This window comes from Microcebus murinus, chromosome 27, assembly GCF_040939455.1.
Source record: "Microcebus murinus isolate Inina chromosome 27, M.murinus_Inina_mat1.0, whole genome shotgun sequence".
Taxonomy (NCBI): Eukaryota; Metazoa; Chordata; class Mammalia; order Primates; family Cheirogaleidae; genus Microcebus; species Microcebus murinus.
Genome location: NC_134130.1, coordinates 10046167 through 10072126, shown reverse-complemented (window position 1 = coordinate 10072126; position 25960 = coordinate 10046167). Strand labels below are relative to the sequence as shown.

Genomic DNA, 25960 nt, shown 5'->3' with positions numbered 1-25960 from the left:
TCTCCATGGTCTATGACTGGAGAGTTCTCCTTGGTAACCATTCTAATCGTCTCTTGTCATTTCTCCCTCTCATTCACTGTAGGAGCTATTTTATACTTCTGCATTCCTATTTCATCCTCCACCTCCCTAGCCGATAAATTTGCCTCCTTCTTCGCAAAGAAAATAGAAACCTCAGATAGGAACTCTCTTGATGTTCCCTCACTGAGTCACCAGCATCTATCTGACATTTTCCTCTCTCCTGTCCTGTCACAGTGGAAGGGGTCTCCCTCTTCTGACTTCCCAGAGGCCTTGCCCAACCCAGGACCATGGCTAAACCTGGCTCCTCAGAACCCTTTTATCCCCAAGGGAGAGCTGTATTTTGCTGTCTAATTACAGGTCACCTGCAGAAGACACACTTAAATGCTACATGTTCTGGCCTTAGCTCGTGCCAACAGCACTCACCACACTGTTCTACTTTTCAGAATGACTACATTCTCAAGTCTGCGATTCTCAGGTACAGCATGTTTACTATTGTGCCCCAGAAAGTAGCCAGTCAACAGTTTTTGAGTGAACAAGAGAAATATCTATCAGATACCAACACATACACTGTCATAGGCTCAGAGAAACTTGGGATAGGTTCTAAAGCAAAAGGCACAAGTAGAAGAAGAAACCCCTTGTTGGCAGGCAGCCAAAGGCTTCCCTCCAGGAAGAGCCGGGCAGCTGTGAGGAGCTCTATGTCCACTGACAGTCAGAGAGAGGGGGAAGCATTCCCACCAGTGAGAACAGCTTAACACAGGGAGCAAAGCCCAGGGTGTGCTGGTGGCTACAGACTAGTAGTCTAGTCCAGCTGGGACAAAGGGACACACACAGGAAGGCTGGGGTGATGTGGAGAGCCTTCAAAGCCAGGTAGGGTAGGAGCGTCCTGACTTGGCAAGTGCCAGACAGACAGACAGTCACACATTTCTACCTCAAATCTGCTGTTACTACATGGTAATAATCCTGACAGAAGACAGTTAAGAGATTTCACCTTTCACTAAAATGATGTCTTTGGGAAAATGGTACATTTGGTAGAGGTTTTGAAACCTGCTTATAAAATTATTAAATTCTACCACAGGTTTCACAATTACCATGAGGAGTTTTTAGAATTTTTGTTTGTTTCATCATCTATTATATTTTACTCAAGATTTTTGAATGTGGTAAATCAATTTTTTTAAATCAAATTTCTGACTAAAAAACTTCACTCCTTAATAGCATCATGTAAGCTTCATGTTCACCATGGATCCCAAGGACCTAAATTATAGTAGTCAATGCTCAATAAATATTTGACTGACAAGGAGAGAGGAAGAGAGTGAGGGAGGAAAAAAAAACTGATGGAGGAAAATAGAGAAGTTGCCTTTGGGCTTGAGGATATCTGCCAGTTCTTTCATCACAGAAGATCTGGGTGTGATAAACCCTAATAAGCTAAGTTCATCCTAAAATATGCACAAATAACTACACCAGGAAACTCTTCTCTTGGAATGGCCAAAATTGTCTTCAAGCAAACACAGCTGTGAACTTCCTACCCCAGCCCTGTAGTGCCAGGAGGGCTTTTTGGTGGGAAGGTCACAACAAACCCGTACTGAAGTCTATGAAAGGGCTGCTCCTGGTGAGAGGGCACTGCACAGTTTCAAAGGGAAAATAAATACTGGTGCAGTTAAGAGAGCAACTTAGTATCAGTTTTCCTGAATGGCAGTCCTAGTTCATGACTAAACTATAAATGGTAGGTAATAATTCTTTAGCAAAAAATGATCTGTTTGGATTGGGTTATGCTGACACAGTCCTTCAAGTTATGGACATATTTGCAATGATCAGCATTATTTTTCTTGCTAGAACATATGTTTGAAACTTTTGAGTCAAACACTCCCTCTTTCAATGAACTATGGTATTCAAGATTTCTATAGCTGAACAACATTTTCCCACATCTCTTATGATCCTTGACCTATTATAATTTATCTTTTGTCTCTACTGGAGAATTATATTTTGTTGTCTAATTACAGGCAACTTGTATAAGACACACTTCATTGCTCTAACAATGCACAATTTTCTACAGATGATAAAAATACATTTTGGACTTAAAAGCCCTCTGGATCAAGTGTGTTTCTTCAACAGCAAAAAAATTGTCAGCTTTCTGTTCTTCAAAGGAAAGTTGCAAATTACTCTAAAGATGAAGGGGTTAAAGATAATAAGCCTAGAGGCAAACTCCCCTTGTCTCTCCTCAGAATTACAAGTTGGCCAAAGTATTCCCTCCATTTGTCTCACTTCTTTATAAGACCGTGAAAACACCTTCCAGATATTTCCTCTGGAAGGGTCTGCATTTCCTCAATGCAAGGATCTGTAATTAAGTAACACCTTCTCAACCAGGCTGATGCCTGTACTCCACCCACTCCCAGGCAACTGTCATCCCCTTTTCTGCTCTGCTTTTTCCTTCTTCCATAACATTAGATACTCTTTTTATCAGGTTCATTGTCTTGCTTCTCTCCCTTAGAATGTAAGCAACATGAGGGCAGCATGTTGGCTGTGTTCACTGACATATCTCAAGTGCCAAGAACAGTGTCTGGCACATATTGGGTGAACAATAAATACTCATTGAACTGAATGGATGGCTATTATTAAACCCTTTTTGAAATAAGGTGGACTATATAAATTAATAGTCCTTCTGGATACTGCTTATAAACTAACACATCAAATAATAATGTATTATGTATTATCCAGATTATGGTATTTAAGACAAATTGCTAAAATCTCAGGATTACATAATTATAAAACTGTTTCTGTAAAGAAGCCTAACAGAACTCAAATCAAATCACCATTTCCCTTTTCAGAGTAGATACCTATGGAAGCTACACATTTACCCAAATATTTCTGGGACTTTTTCTATAAATGCTTCCAGAATGGGAAAAAATATAGGACTCTAAGAAACATGAAGTCCAATCTGTTATCAACGTAAACAATGGTGATTAACCATCCCTGGCGGACAGCCTTGTGCACTGGCTGGACCACTTCCAGTGATGCAGCAAATCGTCCCTTGTGAGTTATTGTTCTGATTTGGGCAAATAGCCAAAAATCATGTGCATGAGAAAGTTTTTGAAAATAGGGTTTAGAAAAAGTTTGAGAAAAAAGTTTAATTAAAAAGTGTGTAACCAGCCAAAAGCATCTAGAGAAATACATTTATATATTATATATCAATAATGAACTGAAATGAGAGGAAGATGACTTAATTTATCAAATAGATAATAAAAATTGGTAAATATGAGATAATATACATTTTCTGTCTTTCTATAAGAAAGATGAAATGTAGACAAAATTATGTTTAAAGTATTTATTAATAAAGAATTTCTAAAAACTTTTCAAACTGTAGAGGGCAATAAAGTATGAGATATGGTAAACCAAAAGGAACTCAAATCTCATTCTTAAGATAGACTATGAAATACTTCAATTTACAGTTTAAGATTAGGGATCTTTGTGGTAGATGAGTTCCAGGATGTCTATAAACACTAGATTTTATAACTATGGCTTTGTTTTTATAACTATGGCTTTTGTTTTACTTGTATTTTGCAGAAATACTGTTCAAAAAAGTTATGACGGTCATATTTTCCCAAAAAATGAATAACATTTTAAAGATTTCAATTTTCACGTATTGTTCATATATCCTCTCCTCCCTCCAAAGAGGCGCCCATGCATGTGCACGTACGTGTACACACACACACACACACCATACCTTCACAAAGTGATATGATATTGAGAGACACCCTGGAGAAGCAGCAAATAAAAGTGAAACTTATGAAGAATTTTACTGTCCAAGAAATTCCTCAAGCAACTGTTATTCCAGTCAGCATAGCTGTTTTTATCTGCTAGCAATACTAAAAGCAGAATATGGTCAGATCTCAGAAGCTAAGCAGGGTCGGGCCTGGTGTCTATGGCCGTACCATCCTGAACGCACCCCATCTCATCTAAAAGCAAGAATAATTTGCAGTGGCTCCCCAAATGGCTATATTTTATAAGAACATATGTGTGGGAAGCAACATATATTCATTGGAAACTCAAGTAAATGGCAGATGCCTGGATAAAGAGACGACTCCTAGAAATAGGATCCTGGCCTCAGCTCAACTTCCAGGTTGTCAGTTCCTTTCTTATTTCCTTTGTAATCTTTCAATATCAAATACAGCATTTGTGCAGAAGGTCAATAAATGGTTGAGCACAGACCTCTATGGTGAAAATCTCATCAAAATACTTGTCCTCAAAATTCTAGTATACTTCAATATATAAACAATCTTGTGTGATGAAAATATCACACTTAAATATTATTTAGCAAAAAATCTCTCAGGCATTGTTTTAGGTTCCAGGAATGTTCTAGTGAGAAGAAATCAGATGTGGGCTCTACCCTCATGAAACCCAGTAAAAGAAAGACATTAATCAAATACATATATACAAAATTGCAAACTGCAATATGCGATATGAAGAAAGGGACAGGGAGCAGGTGGGTGGTCGAGGTGCCCTGGAAGCAACTCGGGAAGCAACTAAAAGGACAGGATGGAGGGGGGCATGGGTATTGCAGGAGAATTATTCCAGCAAATACCCATGAAGCACCTGAGGAAAACACAAAGGTTACACACTGTTTATGTCATGGTGGGTGCTTATAATTTGAATAAAAACAGAGAAAATAGTGATGTAATATCAAACGACAGATACCATGCAACATTCCTTCAAAATGTGAATGCACAACTAACTCTCTTCTCCCGCTTATATATGAATATAAACTGTGGAGTCTATCTCAGTTTCCTCTTTCTTACATATAATGTATGTAGCTAGAATCACTGAAGGGATTTGATAACATCTGTCTTAAATGGATTTACACTTTAGGTAAATATAAATTACCTAAAGTTCTACTTTCCTTCTCTTCCTTGTACATAGCAGACACTTAAAATCAATGATTACTGGATTAAAATAAAATTTCCATGGTGAAATTTAATATTGTATAGCAAACAATTATAATAAAGATAACACTAGTTTATCTTATTATTAAACAACTATGAATTATAGGGTGTTATCATAATTTTATTGGTGACAGAAATGAGGCTCAAAAAAGTGATGTGAACTTTTCAAGGTGACACTGCTAAAAGCAATGCAGTTATGTACCTAACTCCACTTGACCCCCAAATTTCTGCCCTTATCACTGTACTCCTAACAATGCTATGCTCCTGACAAACAATCACTTCAAAAATAATTTGTGCTTTAGACAAATGTGAGTGTCACTTTCAAACATTTCAAAAAAAAAATAATTTCAAATTAAAGATTTAGATAGGGTTTTCTTTTCCTACCTTCTTTCCTTTCTTCATAAAAATAAAATTTTGTTCACTGATTTTTTTTTTACCCTTTTATTTAATGAGAACTTGACTGCTGTGAAACTTTCAAATATAAACTTTAAAATATTTGACTTCCTCATACGTGATGACCAGAGGACACGTGAGTTACATATGCTGTAAACACTTGTATTATCTAAATATCCACAAAATTTGACTCATGTTAGACTCATGATGCAAGATATAGATGTTAATAGCATATTTCATTGACTCTAAAGTCCCATCAATTCTAAGAAACACCAAAGCTTTCGACTACATGTGATACAATGCTAGGAGTCTTTGTCTATAAGACATGTTCCTGTTTTAGAAATGTTAACACGTGATAAAATGCAGGTCTTAGAATTGATGGAAATGGTGGCAAGACGGCTCTAAAACGGTTCCTGTCCTGTGGTGGCTTCTCTCTCACCTAGAGCGGCTGGTGTGGATCTCAGTGTCCTCCACCACCAGGGCCTTGAAGGTCATAAAATGCACCCTGAGATCTGCTGAAAATTAAAGCATGGCAGAATGTTTTCTGTTTTACTCTTGTTTCTCCTGAAGTTATTATCCATTTAATAAAAAATAAAGATTTACATGAATGATTTTGTGATTGAGAAAATAAGCGTGGTGCATTTAGCTTCTAAAATGTAACTTAAAATAGAATTCTAATGACCTTTGCCCTGACAAATGTGACTCTCCCCATACGTCTGGTGTAGTGCTATAACGCAGTTCTAAAAAGGGATAACATTCTGTTCTTCAGCTGCCAAACTTTTTCACAGTACTTTCTCAGAGCACTATATAAACAGTGACCAAAACCTTAAGGGATGAGATTCAGTTTCTAAAGTAACTTCATACAACAAAGGTATTTTAAATGTTATATTCATGATTCCATTTCTATTTGAGTACATGTATTTTATATTTCCAAGTTTTTATGCTTATACTTTAAAAATACTGCATTTAAAGCAGACAAGACTATACCTAAAAAATAAATTCTGGCTTTGAAATCTTTCATTTAAAAATAATTTAAGTTACAAGTCTTCTTTAAGTTTTTACAGGCCATGATATTATGCGGCAATCAGCTTAATTTTAGAGCATATTTATCACTAAACTAGCTACACTTGGGACATATGTAAAATTGCATAGTCTCACAAACTTCACATGAATACTGTACTCCAGACTTATTTTACTAAAAGTATAATATAAACGAAATCACTTTCAGTTGGGCTGTGCCATTTGTTCACATAAATTTCTGGTAACATATAAGATTTTATAAACAAATGGTAATTCATGTTGAATGCCCCATAATCACTGGAAAAGTAACACAGATACTATCAGCCTTCTAGATTTATAGGATATTCTCCCTTTTGGAAATGGAGACCCAAGGTCACAACACAAGGCACAGTGGAGATCTGGAATCACCTCCTGGCTCCGAATCTAGTGTTTCACCATTTAGTTACTATTAATATTTATTGTGCTTTGAAGAAAGTAGTCAATCTTTACTGGTTCCTAAAAATGTCTTGATCAAAAATTCTTCCTAATTGTTTTACTGTCTATCCTTTATAATGAAACAGAACCTCTCTTATTAAAAATAGAGAACAGATTGTGTTGTTTCGAGGAGTGTTGATAAACTTGTAAAAACACATCAATCACCTTTCAAATGATTTTTTCTTTACCCACGGAGTTTGTTAAAGAGGTAAATAGGGTTATAAGTGAAGTTTGTAGTTATTTAAAAGTATGAAAATGCCCAAAGTAGGATAAAAACTTTTACTTCATTGGTAACACATTTATCAACAGACCTAACCGCTGCCAAGGAGCAGTTGGCAAGCGAGTGCCAAGACACTGTGCTAAAAATAGTAATTTAGAGGCCGAAAATTCCTAGAAATCAACCACCATTGTGTGGTTTGGTTTATTTTTGTCTTTTAAATGTCTATCCAACCCTGAGAACAGTCCACTTATTCAACTAAGACCTCTACTATATGCCCAGCCCACTGCTGAAATCTGGACAGTGTCCATCTTCGTGGAGTACTAAGCGGTAGCTTGAAGTCAAAAGACTTTAAGAAAAGAAACTTAAAATGGACATTTCAAAATAAGTCAAAAGCTTACAGTAGGAGCAAGAGGCCCATTGCTAAAACTACAGCTAGCAGGAAAAAGAAATTCTGTTTAACAAGCTCATTTGTAGCCAGGTGGAGTTAAAAGAACTTGGAATTTGGAATCCTGAGTTCCAGCAGTATCACTTATTAGTTATACAATGTTAACAGCCTCAGAACCTGTAGAGCTGATCATCTCCAACAGTGGGATAGCACCTACTTCACAAGCTGCTATCTTCCTAAAAGAAGGGTGACACACAGCCATCGTGACATGAACAGCTACAGTGAAGAAGAATTTTTTCTTTGATGTTTTAAACAGCAGTAGAAATTCTGCCAACACTATGTCAACTTCTACAAGCAAGACTGGCTGAAAAGTCAAATGCATGACCAGCAATTCCTTCCACAAGTGATAGATGCGACATCTACCCTGACAGAATGTATTGGTGTTGTGTTTATTCTCTGACAGGGTTTTCCTTTTTATTAAACTCATTTATCAGCTGACATCCATTCCTTTCTTTTCTCCCCAATGTTACCTCCTTCTCCATATCTACTGAACCTATCAGAATATGAACAATTATTAAGAGGAGGAAGAATTTAAACAGTATTTAATAATAGGACAAATGTTCTTACTTATTAAGGAATGCCTCACTTAAAACTTTCCCTGAAACTATGTTCCATATAAACAATAAGATTATCCCCATCAAAGCCTTTTTCACGTTGTACAAAAACTCACTGCATACTTGAAAATTTTCTATAATTTCCTAATGCAAAGTAACTGGTCTTGTTTTTCTCCAAATCCCTAAAGTCTAGCTCAGTTCTTAGCACAGAGTAAGTAATGGACTAAAAAATCCACTGAAATTTAGAGTCTTGGATAAAAGTTTATCCTTGCTAATCAATAAGGAAATTATTTTGACTATTATATCCATTTATAATCTAAAAATATACATAAATATTCCTGAGACTAGTCACAGTTGGAGTAAAATCTTCTACCATCTGGTTTATAGGTGAAATTATTTAATTGCATGTATAATTAGATGTATGTACTTGTCCAAAATGTAAAGATTTCTTATTTTAGTCAAAGAAAATGCAAAATTAAACGAGTTACAATCTTCAATCCTTTTGCACTGGACTTCTATACTATTTCTACTTCAGTTCTTAAAATATAGGATCAACATTGAAACACAGTTTACTAAACAAAAGAACTTACAACATAACCTTTTGCTACGACCTATTACTTTTGCTAAATAAATACCTCATAGTTAATTGTATTGAATGTGGGGATGGGTTTCATTTAAAATACACACAAAAAATTAAAATTTATGGTAAGGAATATGAAATGTTAAACAATTATGACACAGATATGCTCTTGGAAATAGCATATATCTCCAAAGCAAATGCTCACAGGGAACATTCTCTGATCAAACTACTGGGGTTAGGTTTATTTTTATAGGCTGTTGCTAACACAATAGCATGCTTGAAAAGGTTGGAACCTGTCAAACAATGGAACCAACTTTAAAAAAAACCTAAATAAATTCTTTTGGTAGATGCCAAAGCAGGATCTCTTTAAGGAAAGATTTTTTAATTGCAGTAATGATGGCAATTTTAGTCAGATATGTGAAAATCCTAAGATTTTATTAACCTAAAAACAAGTCATTTATGACAGAGGAGAATAATTTAAATGCTTTTCAGATGTAGAATAACAGTATTCATGTAATCTATTCATCTTTAAGAAAGATACTTTAAAACTTGTTATTTCTTTGATTATAGGTTATAAATATCTAAAATAAGCATGTCTGAAAACCCACAAGTCACCATCGAGAAAAAGAAACAAAAAAATAGGTTATTTAATAATTTATTAAAATTAAAAAAATCAGATAAAATAAGCATGTCCCTCATTTTCAATTATTACTCAACTCTAATCATTTCATTTTGGTTTTTGGCTCTAGCAGTTAAATAAATGGCAGTGCCATTTATTGATATGTGGAAGAATGAACAGGTTTAGAGTGTAGAGATAAAACTTTCACTTTTAAAACATGTTGAGTTTGAGGTTTCTATGAGATACCCAAGGAGATATTTCAGAGAAGTATTTGCATATGTGAGCATGCTGACGATGTAGAAATGAATGAATGAATGAGAGAGAATAGCAACACAGTGGCTTAGAGTGAAGGACTCCAGTGCCAGACTGCCTGGGCTGGAAACCCAGCTCTGCCATTTAGTAGCTGTTGACCTCAGCAAGTCCTCTAACTCTGTGCCTCAGTTTCCTTACATCTCAAATGAGGATAACAAAATAGGTTGATGCCAGGATTAAGTAAGCGACCAAATATTTTAACAACTTATAAGTGAGCTCATTAATTTTGACTATTATTCTCATCAGTAGTAGCAGCTGCTGTTACAGGTAATATTTAGTCTTTGGAGGGGATAAGGGGTCTAAAGAGAGAAGACCCCAAGTCCCAGCTTAGACTAACCCCAAAATTAGGGTCAGGAAAACAACAAAGGAAACTAAAGTGTTCATTACTTGTAACGTAGAAAAAAAATACACCGGGATGGTGTCACGGAAGCCACAAGAGGAGAATCTGTCAGGAAGGCCCCAATAATTGGTAGCACTTGACTTCCATCCAGCTAGGTGGAGGAGTGTAGCAGCAATGGATTTTCCTAATGACAGTGGCTTTGCAAGTACAGGCCCAGGGACAAGCCCAAAGAAGAAGACATTTTTTGAGTGTATACCCCTGAGGAACCTCTTCCTGGTGGTCTAGCATCCTTTTCACATTCATTCATTCATTCATTCGAGATGGGGTCTCACTATGTTGCCAGGTTGGTCTCAAACTCCTGGCCTCAAGTGATCCTCTCACCTCAGCTTCCCAAAGTGCTAGGATTACAGGTGTGAACTACCACACACAGCTTCACAGTCATTTTTTTTAACCTCTAAGTATATTTCAACACATAAAAGTAAAAGTACTTCTTTAAATAGAAAATGTCTTCATTCAAACTAGGAGACACTGTCAAAAGGACAGCAGTTCTTCTTAAATATAGAATATTCTCTCTTGAAGGTTTAAGAAAAAAGAAAAGGTTTTTTGTAGAGAGAGGCCGAATTGAAAAACAGTACTGTCAAAATACATTTACATGGTCTGTTGGCCAAGTCTCTAGCAACATTAAAACAGAGTGTGTTATTTTTACAAGTAGAGATTAGCTTCTCCCTAAGTCAGATTTCAAAAATAAACTACCACTCTAACCTCATCTGCTTATTACTTTGTAAAGCACAGAGATGAAAATGCAGCACAATTTTTCACTAAGAAAAAGATCTCATGCTGGTAGAGGGGTAGTATTTGGTTAAAACAAACAACTTCGGAAAATTGAAACCATATCCACATACACACATAGGAAACATGTGCATTTTGGGGAGGCTTGGACTAATGTTTGAAAGATTTTTTTCAACCAAAAGATGAAACACTAGGTTTTACTTTCCAAAAGGTTTTACTGAATAATTTCATTGTTAAACTAAATGGTGATAACAAGAGGAAATTTACAGATTTTACAATAGTTTCGAGAGTTCCATGCATATTTGAGCAAGGTCTGCCTTCTCATAAGGAGAGGTTTTGACTAGCGTATAGCTGAAAACCATGCAAACTCACTGCCACGAAGAAGGTGCACCCATAGCTGACACTGTTCAGGGGCATGAATCCCACATATCCACAATATTAACATACAGTAGGGCTGTTGTCTACACTATTTTGTTATTTATATATGCTGCATTTATGTTAGCTTTTCCTGATCATGAAACAATAAAAGAACACTCTAAGAAGCTTCAGACAGCAGAGGAACGAGTAAAGGTAGAGGGTGCACATTTGTAGCAATCCCATCCTTCTGAGAGAAGCTCTGTTAATGGTTCTTCCACGTACATTTAGAGGAACACATTTCCTTGATTTTGGGATGCATGAAAGTTTCACATTTTTGAAATCTGTATGCATCTCAAAGTCAATTCCATACATACAGTTGCAATGTTTCTCTTATTAATATATATTTATGCTACCAGCCATTTTAAAGAATGAAGCAGCTATGTAGGTAGTTACATGGATGAGTGCCAGACATATTAGTTGAAAAAAAGAAACATACAGAACAGTATGTTTACTGTGCTAGCATTTTTATAAATTATTATATATACATATTTTTTTTATTTTTTTAAGGATAGATACTTATATGCTGGCATATGCATTTTATTCCAGTAGGAAACACAAATATCTGGTAAGGGCAGTATGAAAAGGGGAGGTGGCAATGGTAGGAAAAAACCTATTTTTCATTGTACACCCTTCTCATCTTGTGAATGCTTGTTTTACTTATTTAAAAGTACAGTACTTGACTCTTTAAAAAAGTAAAGACCATCAGCAGATACTTTGTGGCCAAAAAAAAAAAAAAAAGTAAAGACCAATACTACATATTATCGTGGATACCTGCATATGAAGTCAACATATAAAAAAAACACTTAGAGGGAGGACACACATATTAAATTCATTACAGTGTTTTCCCCTGGAGAGAAAGGGGTGAAAAGGAATGTTCCTAACACAAAGAAATGTTAAATGCCTGAGGTGGTAGATACCCCAATTACTATTCAGCAATAAAAAGAGAAACAGACTATTGATTGATACATGCAACAATACATGGCTATGTAAAATATTATGCTGAGTGTGAGAAACCTTGCACAAAATAGTGCATACTCTATGATTCTATTTAGATGAAGTCCTACAATAGTCAAAACAAATCATGAAAAAAATCAGAATAGTGGTTGCCAGGGAAGGGAGTTTGTGCCAAGGGCTAGAGGGTGACCAGGAAAGGGCATGAGATAACTTTGCAAGGTCACTGTAATGCTCTATGTCTTGATAGGGTTTAGGTGAGACAAATATATACATTTGTTAAAACTCAATGAATGTTCACTTAAGACATCTGCATTTGTATTGCAAATGAACTTTGCCTCAAATGAAAAAAGTGAGTTAGTCTAACAGTGTTTGGTGTGTAAGATGCCAAAAAACATAGCTTGTCAGATTTTTGTTTTCCTAATGAATTAAATGAATAGATGTTTTTGCATTATATAAATGTACTCCAGTTTTCTACTTTAATGCAGAATAATTTATAAGAAAGTAACAATAAAGGAATAATTTTGGAATCAATACATTACTGAATCACCACTATTTATCATTCTTACCTCATTTGAAGGAATCGTGGCAAAAGGTTTGATGACAGCAGCTAGTGGAATCTGAGATTGCTTAGCCATATCTGACGTGCATGGGAAACAGTACGTTGTGCAACGGATGTATCGAGGACTAGCATTGCCTGAAACATGCAAAAGGACACACAAAACTTCCTCAGACAAAATATGCCATAAGATATTTAAATATTTATAAAGGTACTTCTAGATAATGCATTGCCTTATTTCTTATCTGTAAAATCCTCTTCATGATTTCTTTTAAAAAATCATAGTATTGTACAATTCTACAATCTATATTCTGGATGTGCTGTAATTTCTTGCAAAATAAAACAGTCAAAATTCTATAGCAAAGATATGTTTCAATTATATTATTTTCTAAAAGCAGTGTCTTCATATAGCCTTAATGTAGACTTGAGAAGTATTTACATTCAATAGAATAAAAGAAACAGGCACAAAAATATGAACGAACAAACATTTTGGATCATTACCAATATTTCTTCATCCTCTTCTCTCTGCTATGGGAAAGGTAAGCATTTGTACCCTATGTCATATTAGTAAGTGATACTTTGTCAAGTATGATTCCATTTGACTACAGTCAAATATTAATATCTATTACAATAATATCCGCAATTTATATCAAACCCTTTTGTATGTCACACCCTCCACACACACACACCATACTTGCACATGTGTGCACACACACTCATAGTCACCTCTAATCCTTACATTGGCTCTGCAGGACAGGTCTTAGTCTCCACATGTTACTGGGGGTGATGACGAGGTTCAGAGAGGTGAGATGGGCAAAGCTCGTGTGGACAGTAAGAAGAGGGGTCTGGATGTCCCAATTAAGGCTCTTCCTACCCCACTGTGCTGCCTGCCGGAGAAGCACAGCTCTGAAGGCAGCACAGAGGATGAACTAAAGAGAGAGGGATCCCCAGCTAGAACTTGGCTGGCTCAGCCGGAGAAGCACAGCTCTGAAGGCAGCACAGAGGATGAACTAAAGAGAGAGGGATCCCTAGCTAGAACTTGGCTGGCTCAGCAACTCTGGGATGAGACAAAATGCTTGTTTCTATAATGATGTTATACTTCTAGGATCAAGTACATGACCCATTAAAATGGTATATTCGGAATCTCAGACGTCAGATTTCATCAGGCTGTTTTTTTTAACTTGCAATAAATGATAGGATAATATAGTCCTGGGTAAAGCAAATATGTACAAGGCTTGACAGATATATTAAACTGACGGCGAGTATGGGACAGTCAGTAGAGATAGAGCTCAGCCTCTCCTCTCCCCAGTTTAAAAGTGGGAAAACAGAACCCAAAATGCTAAAGGACATGCTGAAAAAAGTCACTGGAGCTAGAATAGGTCTGCTGACTTCCCAAGGGTTCAATCCCCTGTCATTCTGCTCATGCTGCCCTTCCAAGTTTCCAATATAGTAAATAAATTAAACCAAAGTAGTGTATGAACTAATTTAAACCTATAAATAAAAGTGAAGAATTTTTCTTAAGCAGATACATTGCTCTGTACCTCACTGGAAACTCTCTAGACTTCAAAAAGCAGAGAAGAGAATTCAGTTGACAGTACCTTCTCAGTACTGGAGGGATTAAGACTAATGGTGAATCGGTTTGTCATCAGCTATAATGGCGTTTCTCAGCAGTAATAGCATTATTGAAGGGTTTCAATGTATTTACTTAAAAAATGGTGAGAAATTTTAAGACCTCCATCAAAGATACCAGTGAAAATAAATACCTTGGTCTTGTATCATACAATCTGTAGTGACGAGTGGAGGCACCTGGCCTCTGGTGTTGGTGGTGTAAACTTGTCCCCCTCTGGTGGCTCTATCATTCTCGATCACCTGGATCTGACAAATAAGACATCAAGTGGAAGTTGAAGTAAGTTAAGACTCTTACCAGCATTCAGGTAAAAGAGTATACCCCTTCTCCCCGTCATTTTGCCTCCCACTAATTATTCACATGTGTGAGAACAGGCACTTTCTAAATCCTTTCAGTTCATTTCAGATCAAATTCTCAGTGAGAATCTACCATGTCTTCAATTCCACCTTTGTTTGCTTTCACAACTGTAGACCAACAGTTTCCAAATTCTATTCCATAATTTCCTGAGCTCCAAACCTGACCCTTCAGAGCACTTTATTTTTATCTAATTTGATTATTGGGACCATAGGTAAGCATTTTCTTAAAAAAAAAAAAAAATCTGGTAGGAAAAGAAATTGAAAACAATTGTTTAAAGGAAATACTTTTACAAGTAAAAGAAAACTCTAAAAGGCTAAAAATCAGGAAATTCAGAAGAAATTGTTTATAATATACGACCAAAGGCAGGGTGGGGAACCTGCGGCCTTAAGGCCACATATGGTCCTTAAGTTCTAGGTCCTTAAGTTCAGCCTTTTGACTGAATCCTAATTTTACACAACAAATCCTTTTATTTTTGTTAGTCTTTTATATTTTTATTTTATATTTTAAATGAACATATTTAAAATAACAAAGAATAAAATAAGTTTAACAAAATAATCCTCCCAGATTAAAGTGGCACAATTAGAACATTAGTAACCATAAGGGCTAAATTGACAGTTGCTACACTCATAATTTAGTTCTAATGATTTAGTTCTAACCTCCCCCACCTGACTGGTGCCACTACCACAAAAAGTTGGTCAGAGAGAGTTTATGGGGGTTGAGTATGCCAGTCCGTTATCAGCTTTTGACAGTGGTGCACTGTGTTTCTGTTTGAAGTGGAATTTATGAATAGTTCCACAGCTCAACAGTATTTTTTGATTCTGTCTGCCTAACATCCCACCATGTCAAAGAAGACAAGAGAACAATGAAGGAAGAAAAGAGATTTTTTAATGAGGATTGGGAATTGCAATATTATCTTGTTTCTCCTAACAATAAGGTAATTTATTTGCTTTGTGATACTGCAATACAAGAAATTCAATGCTCATCAGCATTATAACATTCATAAGGACCACAAATATTTTAAATTAGAGGGAGAGGCACAAAAGGTTGTACTGCGGAAACTAAAAGATGAAAAGCAAAAGCAAAGACAATTCTTTGAAGCAGTAATGAGACCGGGAAATAATGCCACCGAAGCAAATTATAAAATAGTTTATATAACCGAGAAAAAAGGAAAGCTATTCAGTGATGTAGAAAGTGTGAAAGAACGCATTGCTGAAATTTGTAGGATGCTTAGACCCTGATAACATTTCAAAGTACAAACAACTGCCTCTTTCAAGGAGAACCATAACTGATCAGCAGCATGAATTATCCTTCAACTTAACAGAACAACTTCACACACTACTTCAAAAGGAAAATATATTTTATTCAATCACTTTGGATGAAACAACTGATACTACTAACTCAGTGCAGGTTTTATGCTTTCTTCGGGTCATAGAGAAGATTTTCTTTGCTCCTAAGAGTTACTTACTTTGGACACTTTCGTGAACAGAACGTGGAGAATAATCTTCAACAATTTCCCAGATAAATTTCATAATGTTGGACAGAATTTGGTAAATTTAGTGAGTCTATGTACAGACAGTGCACCTTCCATGACAGGAAAACATGAAGGGTTTATTGCACAGATAAAAAGAGTATTAACAGATTCAGATGCTCTTGTTTATTTTCATTGTATCTTGCAACAGCAAAATCTCTGTGCTTTGCAACAAGTTATAAGTAGTGTTAACTAAATTCATGCAAATGCAACGCGGCATCATCAGATGAGGTATTCAGTGTGGATTTGCCATATCATTATAAAGTGTGTTGGCTATCGCTGGGATAGGTCTTAGCCAAAATTTTATCTGTGAGAACAGATAGTTCAACTTTCTGAAGAACAGAACAGCAATGTGAATTATTGAAAGAAGATTTCTATAGGAATGCAGCATTTCTGTGTGGTATCATGTCAAATCAAAACGACTTAAATATTTCTTTGCAAGGTAAAACTAAGTCTATATACAATACGTGGCAAAAAATTCAAGCATTTCGAAAAAAGCTATCTTTTTCCAAAACACTTCTTCAAAAAGAAATTTCAGATGAACATTTTCCCCAAGTTAGCCAAGGTCACTGATAAGCAGGATGACATATGCCAATCATCTGAAGAATACACAGCTGTTATAAACCTAGTAATTGGAAAATACAATGAAGGGTTCACTGACTTTGAGAATCATGACATCACATTCAAAGTAGTATTTCAGCCTCAGCTAGTTGATGTCACCAAGGCACCTAAAGAACTACAGATGGAATTGATTGAGCTATTAGCAGATAACATTTTAAAGTCATTGTTTAATGCTAAGAAAGATCCAATTGAAACATGAAAAAATGCAGTAGAAAACCCATGCCTTTGGCAACAGGCCCCAAATTGCTTTCTTGCTTTTCAACCACTAATTGCTGTGAATCTACATTCTCCTACCTAACCCAAATCAAGACGCCCTTAAGGTCACAAATGACTGATACCCATCTAGAGGATCAACTGAAATTGTGGACCTCCAGGCTGCAACCAAATATTCAAATGCTTTCCAACAAAAAGCAGGCACAAAGGAGTCATTAAAAGGTTAGTTAACTTTAAAATTAACAACTAGTTTTCATTTTTTGGAATTATTAAGTACATAGTAGTTATGCTTTTACAAAATAATGTACATTTTTAAGTATATCTAATTGAAGATTCTGGAATGTGGTCTTATTTGGTTACAGCTAAATTAATGTGGCCTTCCAACATGAGAAGGTTCCCCACCCTTGACCTAAGGAAGCCTTAACTTTTCTCCTCAAATTCCTCCTGATCTTCAGCTTGCCTTTCACGCTTCCCCGCTACATCCTGCTCCTGGAGCTGCATGACACAAAGAGCGCAAAGCGTGCCCACATGCCTTGTGCCTACTGCACAGAAATCAACAGGAACAAAAGTCTCTACATTCTGCCATCTTACTGTCGATGAATATAAGAGACAATAAATTGTCTTTCTCTTTTAACTGTCCAGGGATGAAAATTATGAATAAAATTTAGTACTATGGAGTTAAAAAGAAAACAGAAAGGAATCCTAATAATTATCTTCCTCTTTATCTTCTCCTTTCCCTCATTTCTTTCTTCATAGGAGAAAGAGACATGGAGGGGAAAAAAGGCAGAAAGGTAAGAAAAGGGAAAAAATAGAGAAACAGGAAAAATGTCCAAACTGGAATAAGGATCTTTAAAGGATATGCAGTGTTTCATACTCCTAAAGAAACCATTAATAATATGAAAACTGTCTCCTGCCAAACATTGAAATGTTACCCTCTCTATTCTTCACTCCCATCTCATCCTGCCCCAGCTGGTACTGACGCCACTGGTTTCATGGAATGTTGGTGACAGAGTTATCCTGCCTTTAACTCTACACATTTGCCTTCTTAATTTCATAGGATTCTAATTATTGCTAAATTAAGATATAAAACGTGTTCCAAACATAACTACGATCAGACACAGAGGAGACTAATGGCTACCATGGGCAGAGACAAGAAGCAAACAGAGAAATCAAAACACATTATATTTATATTCTATATTTTGACCACAGAGTTAACTGGGTTCATTCAAAAATTGTTTTCTTATTTTTTGTAGAGATGGACTATGTTGCCCAGATTGGTCTTGAAATCGTGGCCTCAAGCGACCCTCCCCCCTCAGCCTCTTGAGTAGCTGGGATTACAGGCATGAGACACCATGTCCAGCTTAAATTAATTTTTATATTGCTAACATTTATTGCAATCATTTCAACCAACAAAAAATCAAATATGAAAGCAAGGTAAAAGCCATAATATATTAGTGTGCCTAATATACTGAACCTATATATTGAACATAATCTTCTATCTTTCCAAAAACTTTGTTTTTAAATTATCCCTTTACAATTTACAAAGCCCTATCCCCAAAGAAAAAATATTATAAGTAGTAATTACATTTCTAAATCCATGTCTTGGTGAGAATACTACAAAGCAAAGAGTAGTAAAAATTATAGCAGCTTTAATAATTGTTAAAACATACTATAGCTTGTTTATTTACCTCAAATGCATGTTTTTGAAAAACAGGCTTAGAGATAAAATAAGCTTCAATAGAGATTTGACTGTGATCCAGTACTTAAAAAGTTTAGATGTAAAGACAGTAATTATTGATAATGCCAAAGCCACCTCAAAAAGTACAGATTTCTTTTTCCTTCGGAAGATGTGCCACTAGAATTATATTCACACTTATCTGCTATGAATGGAGCATTCTGGGCTCATAAATCAGACGAGAGAGAAAATGGAAAGCAATTCTCTTGAGATCTATGAGCAAGAAATATAAGGGAGAAAAAAGAAGATGTGTGTGTCATATACAGCAAGTTGCCTAAAGCAATTATTTGAATTTTGGAGAGAGAAAGAGGAACAGAAGCACCCAATTGCTGAATAATCCTCCCGTGCATGCACAAAGGGAGTGAGGAAGAATTCTGATGATGACACCAATTTCCTCACTTTCAAAAAGTAGCTAAAACCACCACCCAAAAAAGGTTGCAATAAGCACCTAGCTCAAGACTGGAGATAGCAAGAGATCAGTAAACACAATTTTACACCTTTCTTTCCAGAAGGAAGAATTTGTTTAGTTAGCAAAAGCATGTTACTTTGGTAATAGGAACATAAACAAGCTTCATCTGGCATCTGTATTTCATTACTTTTAAGATAAAAACAAATACTGGATTGATTTGTACATATTTATTTTAAGGGTCCTGGATAAATTATAGCCCCTACTGCTTATTGCTTTTGTTGCTCATTCATTCATTTACTTAACAAATATGCAAATACATACAATGTCCTAGGCCCTTTTCTAGGTGTCAGAGACACAGCAGTTAACAAAAGCAAATCCTTGTCTTCATGGAGCTGACACTATAGGCCGTTGTCTCACGGAGACCCTTACTATGCCTGCCCCATACATACATATTAATGTAGAGGACGGAAGCCCTCTCCCTACGCAATGAGCATCTCCTAACTTCTGTGATTAAGGACAAGATAAACAGTAACATACGGAAGAGTTCCTAAGAACAATGAATGAAAAACTCTCCTTTGGGAGGGAGACTATGGGAGTGGGAAGAGCACTTACTGGGCTAGGAATAGAATCAGGATCCAGCTTCTTCTGGGGCGGAGGCGGGCCGGCCATTTGTGCAGGACCTCCGGGGAAGCCTCCTGGGTAGGAAAGCTGTGGACCCGCCATCGGGGGGCCAGTGCTGGCTGCTCAGGAAAAGTTTAGAAAGAAATGGTTATAGTCCCAAGTCCCATATGTAAGACTCCTTGACAATATTATGCTGTTCAGTCAAGAACACTGCATTTTTCATCTTATTAAATAAGACAGTAGTCAAGTGTGAATATATTCGGTTTCCCAGTTCTTTGCTATTGCCACACTATTCAAAAACTACCCCATCCCTTAAAGTAAGTGATAGGTACTAGTAACACAGGAGCAAAGCTGATTCCACATAACGGTTCCCCTAGGTAACCCAGGCCCTCCTCTGCACCTGCCCGCCTTACCTTGCTGCAGAGGGTATCCAGTGCCCAGGCCCTGGCCAGGAGGAGGCGGGGGCTGGTACTGTGCACCCGGAGGAGCAGGCCCGGGGAGCCCATCCTGCCTGTAGGTTGGCGGAGGCAAGGCCGAGGCACCAGGGCCGTTGAGCGTGGTGGGTGGTGGTGGGAGAACCTGAGATCCAGGCTGCAGAACAGATGGCTGTGGAGGTCGTGGAGGACTCTGGAATGCTGAGGCTGACAGAGGAGGGCCGGGGGGCCCCTGGCTGGGAGGAGCCATGCCAGGCTGGGAGGAACCTGTGTGAGAAAGAAGACCAACCCACCTAAGTGCCACACTGCTCAGCTCTCAGACTTCTAAAAGGTATGCGACAGAGATGCCTGTTATCCTGACAAAGCAAGAGGGCACCCTTATATATTTTTTGGTTTTCTGACCACAAATTGAAATCTTCATTTGGGAAGTGTTACAAATGGTATTTGGGGCATTTTATATAATTGGAAAATTTTTAAAGCATAAAAGCAACATTCATAACTTCAGTGAAAAAATTAATAGGATAAAGTTTAACTCACTTGCATTAACTTTACATGAGACATGCATTAAGTAAGGCATCTATATCTGGTACAAAATATAGAAAATCATACAGAGAAAAATTTCACTACATAACAAGCATCACTCAGGTAACTTGCACATTCAGTAAATTATTTGCATCCTGTGCTTGACCTGATCAAACAGATTTCAGAACCAGGTGGAAATGAGCCTAGAGAGGGGATGGGCCAGCACCATTCCAACCACACTGCAAACAGCCGTAAAACCAGGTTCATGTTTTCCATTCTCTGATTATAAGAAATTGAGCTGCTTCTTCAGAGACTTTATCCAGTTTGAAATTAGTGAAAGAGAATATTCTGAGTGGTTTTCACTGATACTTCTAGAAAACTAATTTTAAGTAATACGGAAACATTCTTCAACAAGATAAACGGCTGACTGTGCTGTCATCACAGCGGTGATTTCTGCGACTCCAAAGTAGACAGCATTTCCACTGCTGCAAATCTCAGTAGTTCTTTCCTCTCTGACTTTCCGCATCACAACATGCCAGCTTCCATCCTCCCACGATCTAAACCCAGAATTAAAATGGACTCTGAAACAATCGCTACTATATTTTCCATTGTGGGGCCCCATCATAAACAGCACAAGGTTAAAATACCCTCATATTTCTTAAAATAATCTCACTGTTCTAATGGCTATGTGTGAAGTCAGCATTCTTTTGTCTTTTATTGTTCTACAACTGAATGTAAGGTATTCTGAGGGTCTGTTAATTATGTTGAAATAAATGGCAGTATGGTCAGAAAAAAATTAATTATAGCCATTCATGATATAGATACTTTACATAGAAATGTCCAAATACGAATTCAATATGGTATGCCATTGTCACATCTATTTTAAAGATGAAGAAAATGCTTCTCATTAAACATAGCCATGACCTGAGGCAGCCAGCGCGCACTAACAAAGCTGTTACCGTAGCTGTTCATGTGCAGAGCGCTGAGCTGACTGCCCAGCTGGCTGACGGGCGACGCGGACACCGGTCCCGGGTAGGATGGCTGTGCAGAGGGCTGGTACGGCGCATAAGAGGATGTCACGCTGTTGACAGGCGGAGGGCCTGGAAATCTGAGAGGGATAAAAATGGTTTTAAACGATACCATAGAGTCTCATAAGCAAATAACATGTAACAAATGTCAGTAACTTTACCGCACTTTTGATTTAGTTTGAACGTACTGTATGTTTATTTTTCCTTATTTTGCATTAAACAAGAGCCACCATCCGAACAGAGTTCCTATTATGTTAATCTGTGCCTTAGAGTCACACTACGGATTCCTGTCAACTTTAAATTTTAAATAAAATTAAATTTTCCCAAATGGTATATTTGGATTTCAACTTCTCCATCTGTAAACTAGAAACTCTCTCCCTAGTGGCCCACGTCTTGCCTTCTGTCCCTGACTGCCACGTGAGAGGTCAGAAGCAGGGCCTGAGGGGCCCGTGGCTTGCCTGCAGTTCCACAACCTCCCGTGACAACACTGGGACCAGGCGGTACCCACGTCATAGGAGAGCGCACTTTTTAAAACATCACACTAATTTTATCTTATCGTTTTTCTTCATATGTTTTGGTTTGAATAATTATTATAAATAAAAGTTAAAATTAACCTTCAATCCATTACTTTGTATGATATTATGCACAATCCCAGAATAATGCTATCTCACACTTTGTGTTGAATAGATGAATGATCAAAATGCTCTTTCCATGCAACTCACAAGTACAAGGTATCCTATCCTACAGCAGATAATTGATTATAAATGATTATAAAGTTATAATGAATAATGTTGTAACCCAAAAGTATTGCTAAGCAAAATTGTCAAACTCCTCTTCTAACAAAAAAATTTTAAAAGACCAACACAGATTAAGCATCCTTTGATTTAAATATTTTTTGGAAAAAAAATTTGAATAAAGATACAAAATACAAAAGTTTACTTTTTTGTAGCAGAGTCACAATAATAAATTCCTTGATGTCCAATAGATGCATATGTGATCAAGGTACAGGTGCTAATTTTTTTTTTTTTTTTTTTTGAGACAGAGTCTCACTTTGTTGCCCTGGCTAGAGTGCCTAGGCGTCAGCCTAGCTCACAGCATCCTCAAACTCCTGGGCCCCAGCAATCCTTCTGCCTCGGCCTCCTGAGTAGCTGGGGCTACAGGCATGTGCCACCATGCCCAGCTAAGTTTTTCTATATATTTTAGTTGGCCAATTAATTTTTTTCCATTCTTAATAGAGACAGGGTCTCACTATTGCTCAGGCTGGTTTCAAACTCCTGATGTTGAGCGATCCTCCTGCCTCAGCCTCCCAGAGTACTAGGATTATAGACGTGAGCCACTGTACCCGGCCGATAATTTAATACATTCACATAATTTGTAAAGATCAAATCAGTGGACTTGGGACATCCACCACCTTAAATATTTGGCTTTTCTTTATGCTAGAAACATTTGAATTATTTCCTTCTAGCTATTTTGAAATGTACAACAGAATGCTGTAAACTATAGTCACCCTACTGATCTAACACTAGGTCTTCTTTCTTCCATCAAACCATATATTTGCACCCATTCATAATCAAAAGTTAACTTTTCACAGTAAAAGTTTTTTTATATCTCTAATCAATTAATGACAATGATGAAACACAAGGCAAAGTATAACTCTAATCTTGCTTAACACATTTAAAATATGTTGTGGTTACTAAAAAATGATTCCAAGAATTGTCTTAAAGAACTATTTTGTAAATCCATTTCTATTTTTTTAAAGAAATAATGCTTTTTTTGTCTTTTTTAAAAACTCAATCATGAGGTGCAGAATGTACATGCACTATGATAATATATGAGTGGATGCAGTGAGGTTTGGTTCCAGACCTCAGATCTGGTAAGTAGGAAATGAGGAAACAGCAGCTAAATGGAGAACAAAAGTCCCCCCATTTTCAAAGATATGTCACAATTGTTAATAATATTTTGGAGTTTTTTGTTTTTTGAGACAGGGTGTTGCTCTGTCACCCAGGCTGGAGTGCAGTGACATCATCATAGCTCGTTGCAGCCTCAAACTCCAGGGCTCAAGCCATCCTCCTGCCTCAGCCTCCCGAGTAACTGCGACTATAGGCGTATACCACCAGGCCCGGCTAATTTTTCTATTTTTAGTAGAGACAGGGTCTTACTCTGGCTCTAGCTGTTCTCAAACTTTTTACATAAAAAATACAGGTAGGACAAAATATATTTCAAATAGATGTTATGACACAAGTAGCCTCAAGTACTATTTTGATTTACAGAATGAGAGAAAGTATAATCACCAGCTACTACACTTTCAATTCATAAATGCCTATTTATCATTCAGCGTTTATTATGTGTCCTGGGAGTCAGACTTCAGAAATTCAAATAAATAATTTCTTTCTGACCAATTTAAAAATGGTAAATCTTAAACAGATTTGGTTTTCAAAAGCAATGTCATAAACGTCAAAATAAAAATATTACTAAATAACAAAAATCCTCACAGAGCAGAACATCTAAAATATACAAATTGGTTTATTTCAATTTCATTACTTTACTAAAGTAGTCTACCAAAGTCACACATCATATGGGTGTCAAAATTTAGGTGAGAATCCTGCTCCTCCCACCCCTAGCGTAGAGACCCAGTGTGTGACCACAGGCAAGCCTCTTCTCCGTAGCTCCCAGCATTCAAATTGTAAAGACAAGCTGGTGAAACAGAATGATCCCTTTCTCTGCTATAAATATAATGTGGCTAAAATTAAGAATCATATAGAGTTAAATATTTCTCATGGTAATTACCTTCATTTAACATGTTTCTGGACTGAGAAACATTCAATTATATATTTTAACTTGTTTTATTGAATGTCAGAAAAGGGCAGATTGCCATCAAAATCAATGAAGAATCACTATCAGATGATTAATAAAACATGAAAATGTAGCCTCTATTTAACCATAATCCTCTGCAGAGTTGACTCAGTGGTCTGTGGCCTGTTCAAGTTCCAAAACTCCCCATTTTCAAGTTTGCAACAAATTATACAAGAAATGAGATACAAGCGAAGTTTATGTATGTAGAGATAAAGTGCCAAATTTTCCAAGATTTGATTGAAACAAAGTGTAGATTTTAAACACTCAGCCCACAGAGTAAAGAAAATAATAGCTCTGCCAAATCTTATCATTGTTTTTTACATTCAAAAAATTTAAAGAAAAAAGTTATTTCTCTTATTTTTATTGCTCCCTCCTTTTTTAGTGAAATCAATTTCTTGGTAGATTCACACACATCAGCTTCAACTTGGGAAGCCAAGTCCCCTGTCCCCTCCAATTCACAATTTCCTGGTCAAATTAGACCACTTACAATTGACTGACTTTTCCCCTTATAATTAAAAAAATGGATTTTTAGGTTATAGATTTTACTTAATAGATTAATTCTACCCAGCAGTAACCCCACGTAGATAACGTTAACAGATTAGTCACCCCTCCTCCCGTAGGTATGGAAGGGAAATATGTAACAAGGGGAATGGCCTGAAAAAAAATGGCAAAAATATTTTCTGTCTCTTTAATATATCTTCCAGTCCTTTTTGAGAACTATCACCTGCATCCCTGCCTCAGGTCAGTTCTTTACGCTATAGGAGATGGCCCAGCCCTAAGCTGGCAGAACTAGATCCTGGGCAGCGGTCACAGAATTGTCTTCAGAGGAGATGGGAATCAGGATCTCAACTGCAGTTGAACAGCCACTGCCTGAAGCTGAGAAGCCACTCTTTAAAAGCTCTGCATTTCTGTTTATCATCAGGACTATGGCATTTTAGGCAGGAGTCTCCAACCTCCTCCTTTATATAATAAACTCCTCTTCCCTTCTCCTCAAACCACTTGTCCTCATTCTTCTGATGTGGCCTTGGGGGCAAGTGCCACGTTTTTAGTAACAATAACTCCAGTACTACTCACAAGTTTAACACATTTATTCTTCCTCAGCCAAGATCAAAAGGACAATCGAAAATTTTGTGAAACATCATATTCAAAATAATAATTTTTTAAATAAAATTTTTATTTATAACTTTATACTTTTTTACATTTTAAATTCAAATCAACTGTGACTGAATTATATCTTATTTTTATTGGATAGTCTAGATATGGTAAAAATTAAGAGATTTCTTTGTTTGATCTTTTAAGAAAGAATGCCAGAGATGAAATGCTAGAACCCACAAAAAAGGTCACACACCAGCTATGCTCTTTGACAATCTCATCCATCAGACTGGTG

The 25960-nt window shown here is 36.7% G+C and overlaps 1 protein-coding gene across 1 annotated transcript in view; it reads right to left on the bottom strand.

Moving 5' to 3' along the window:
* Positions 1-25960, bottom strand: part of SEC24D (SEC24 homolog D, COPII component) — a 91337-nt gene that overhangs the window by 51058 nt on the left and 14319 nt on the right. The window contains exons 4-8 of the mRNA XM_012786385.3: positions 21652-21800; positions 20150-20437; positions 19728-19855; positions 14389-14500; positions 12636-12763 (exon numbers count right to left, since the gene is read on the bottom strand). Coding sequence (XP_012641839.2) covers positions 12636-12763; positions 14389-14500; positions 19728-19855; positions 20150-20437; positions 21652-21800 — 805 coding nt within the window. The remainder of the gene's footprint in view (positions 1-12635; positions 12764-14388; positions 14501-19727; positions 19856-20149; positions 20438-21651; positions 21801-25960) is intronic.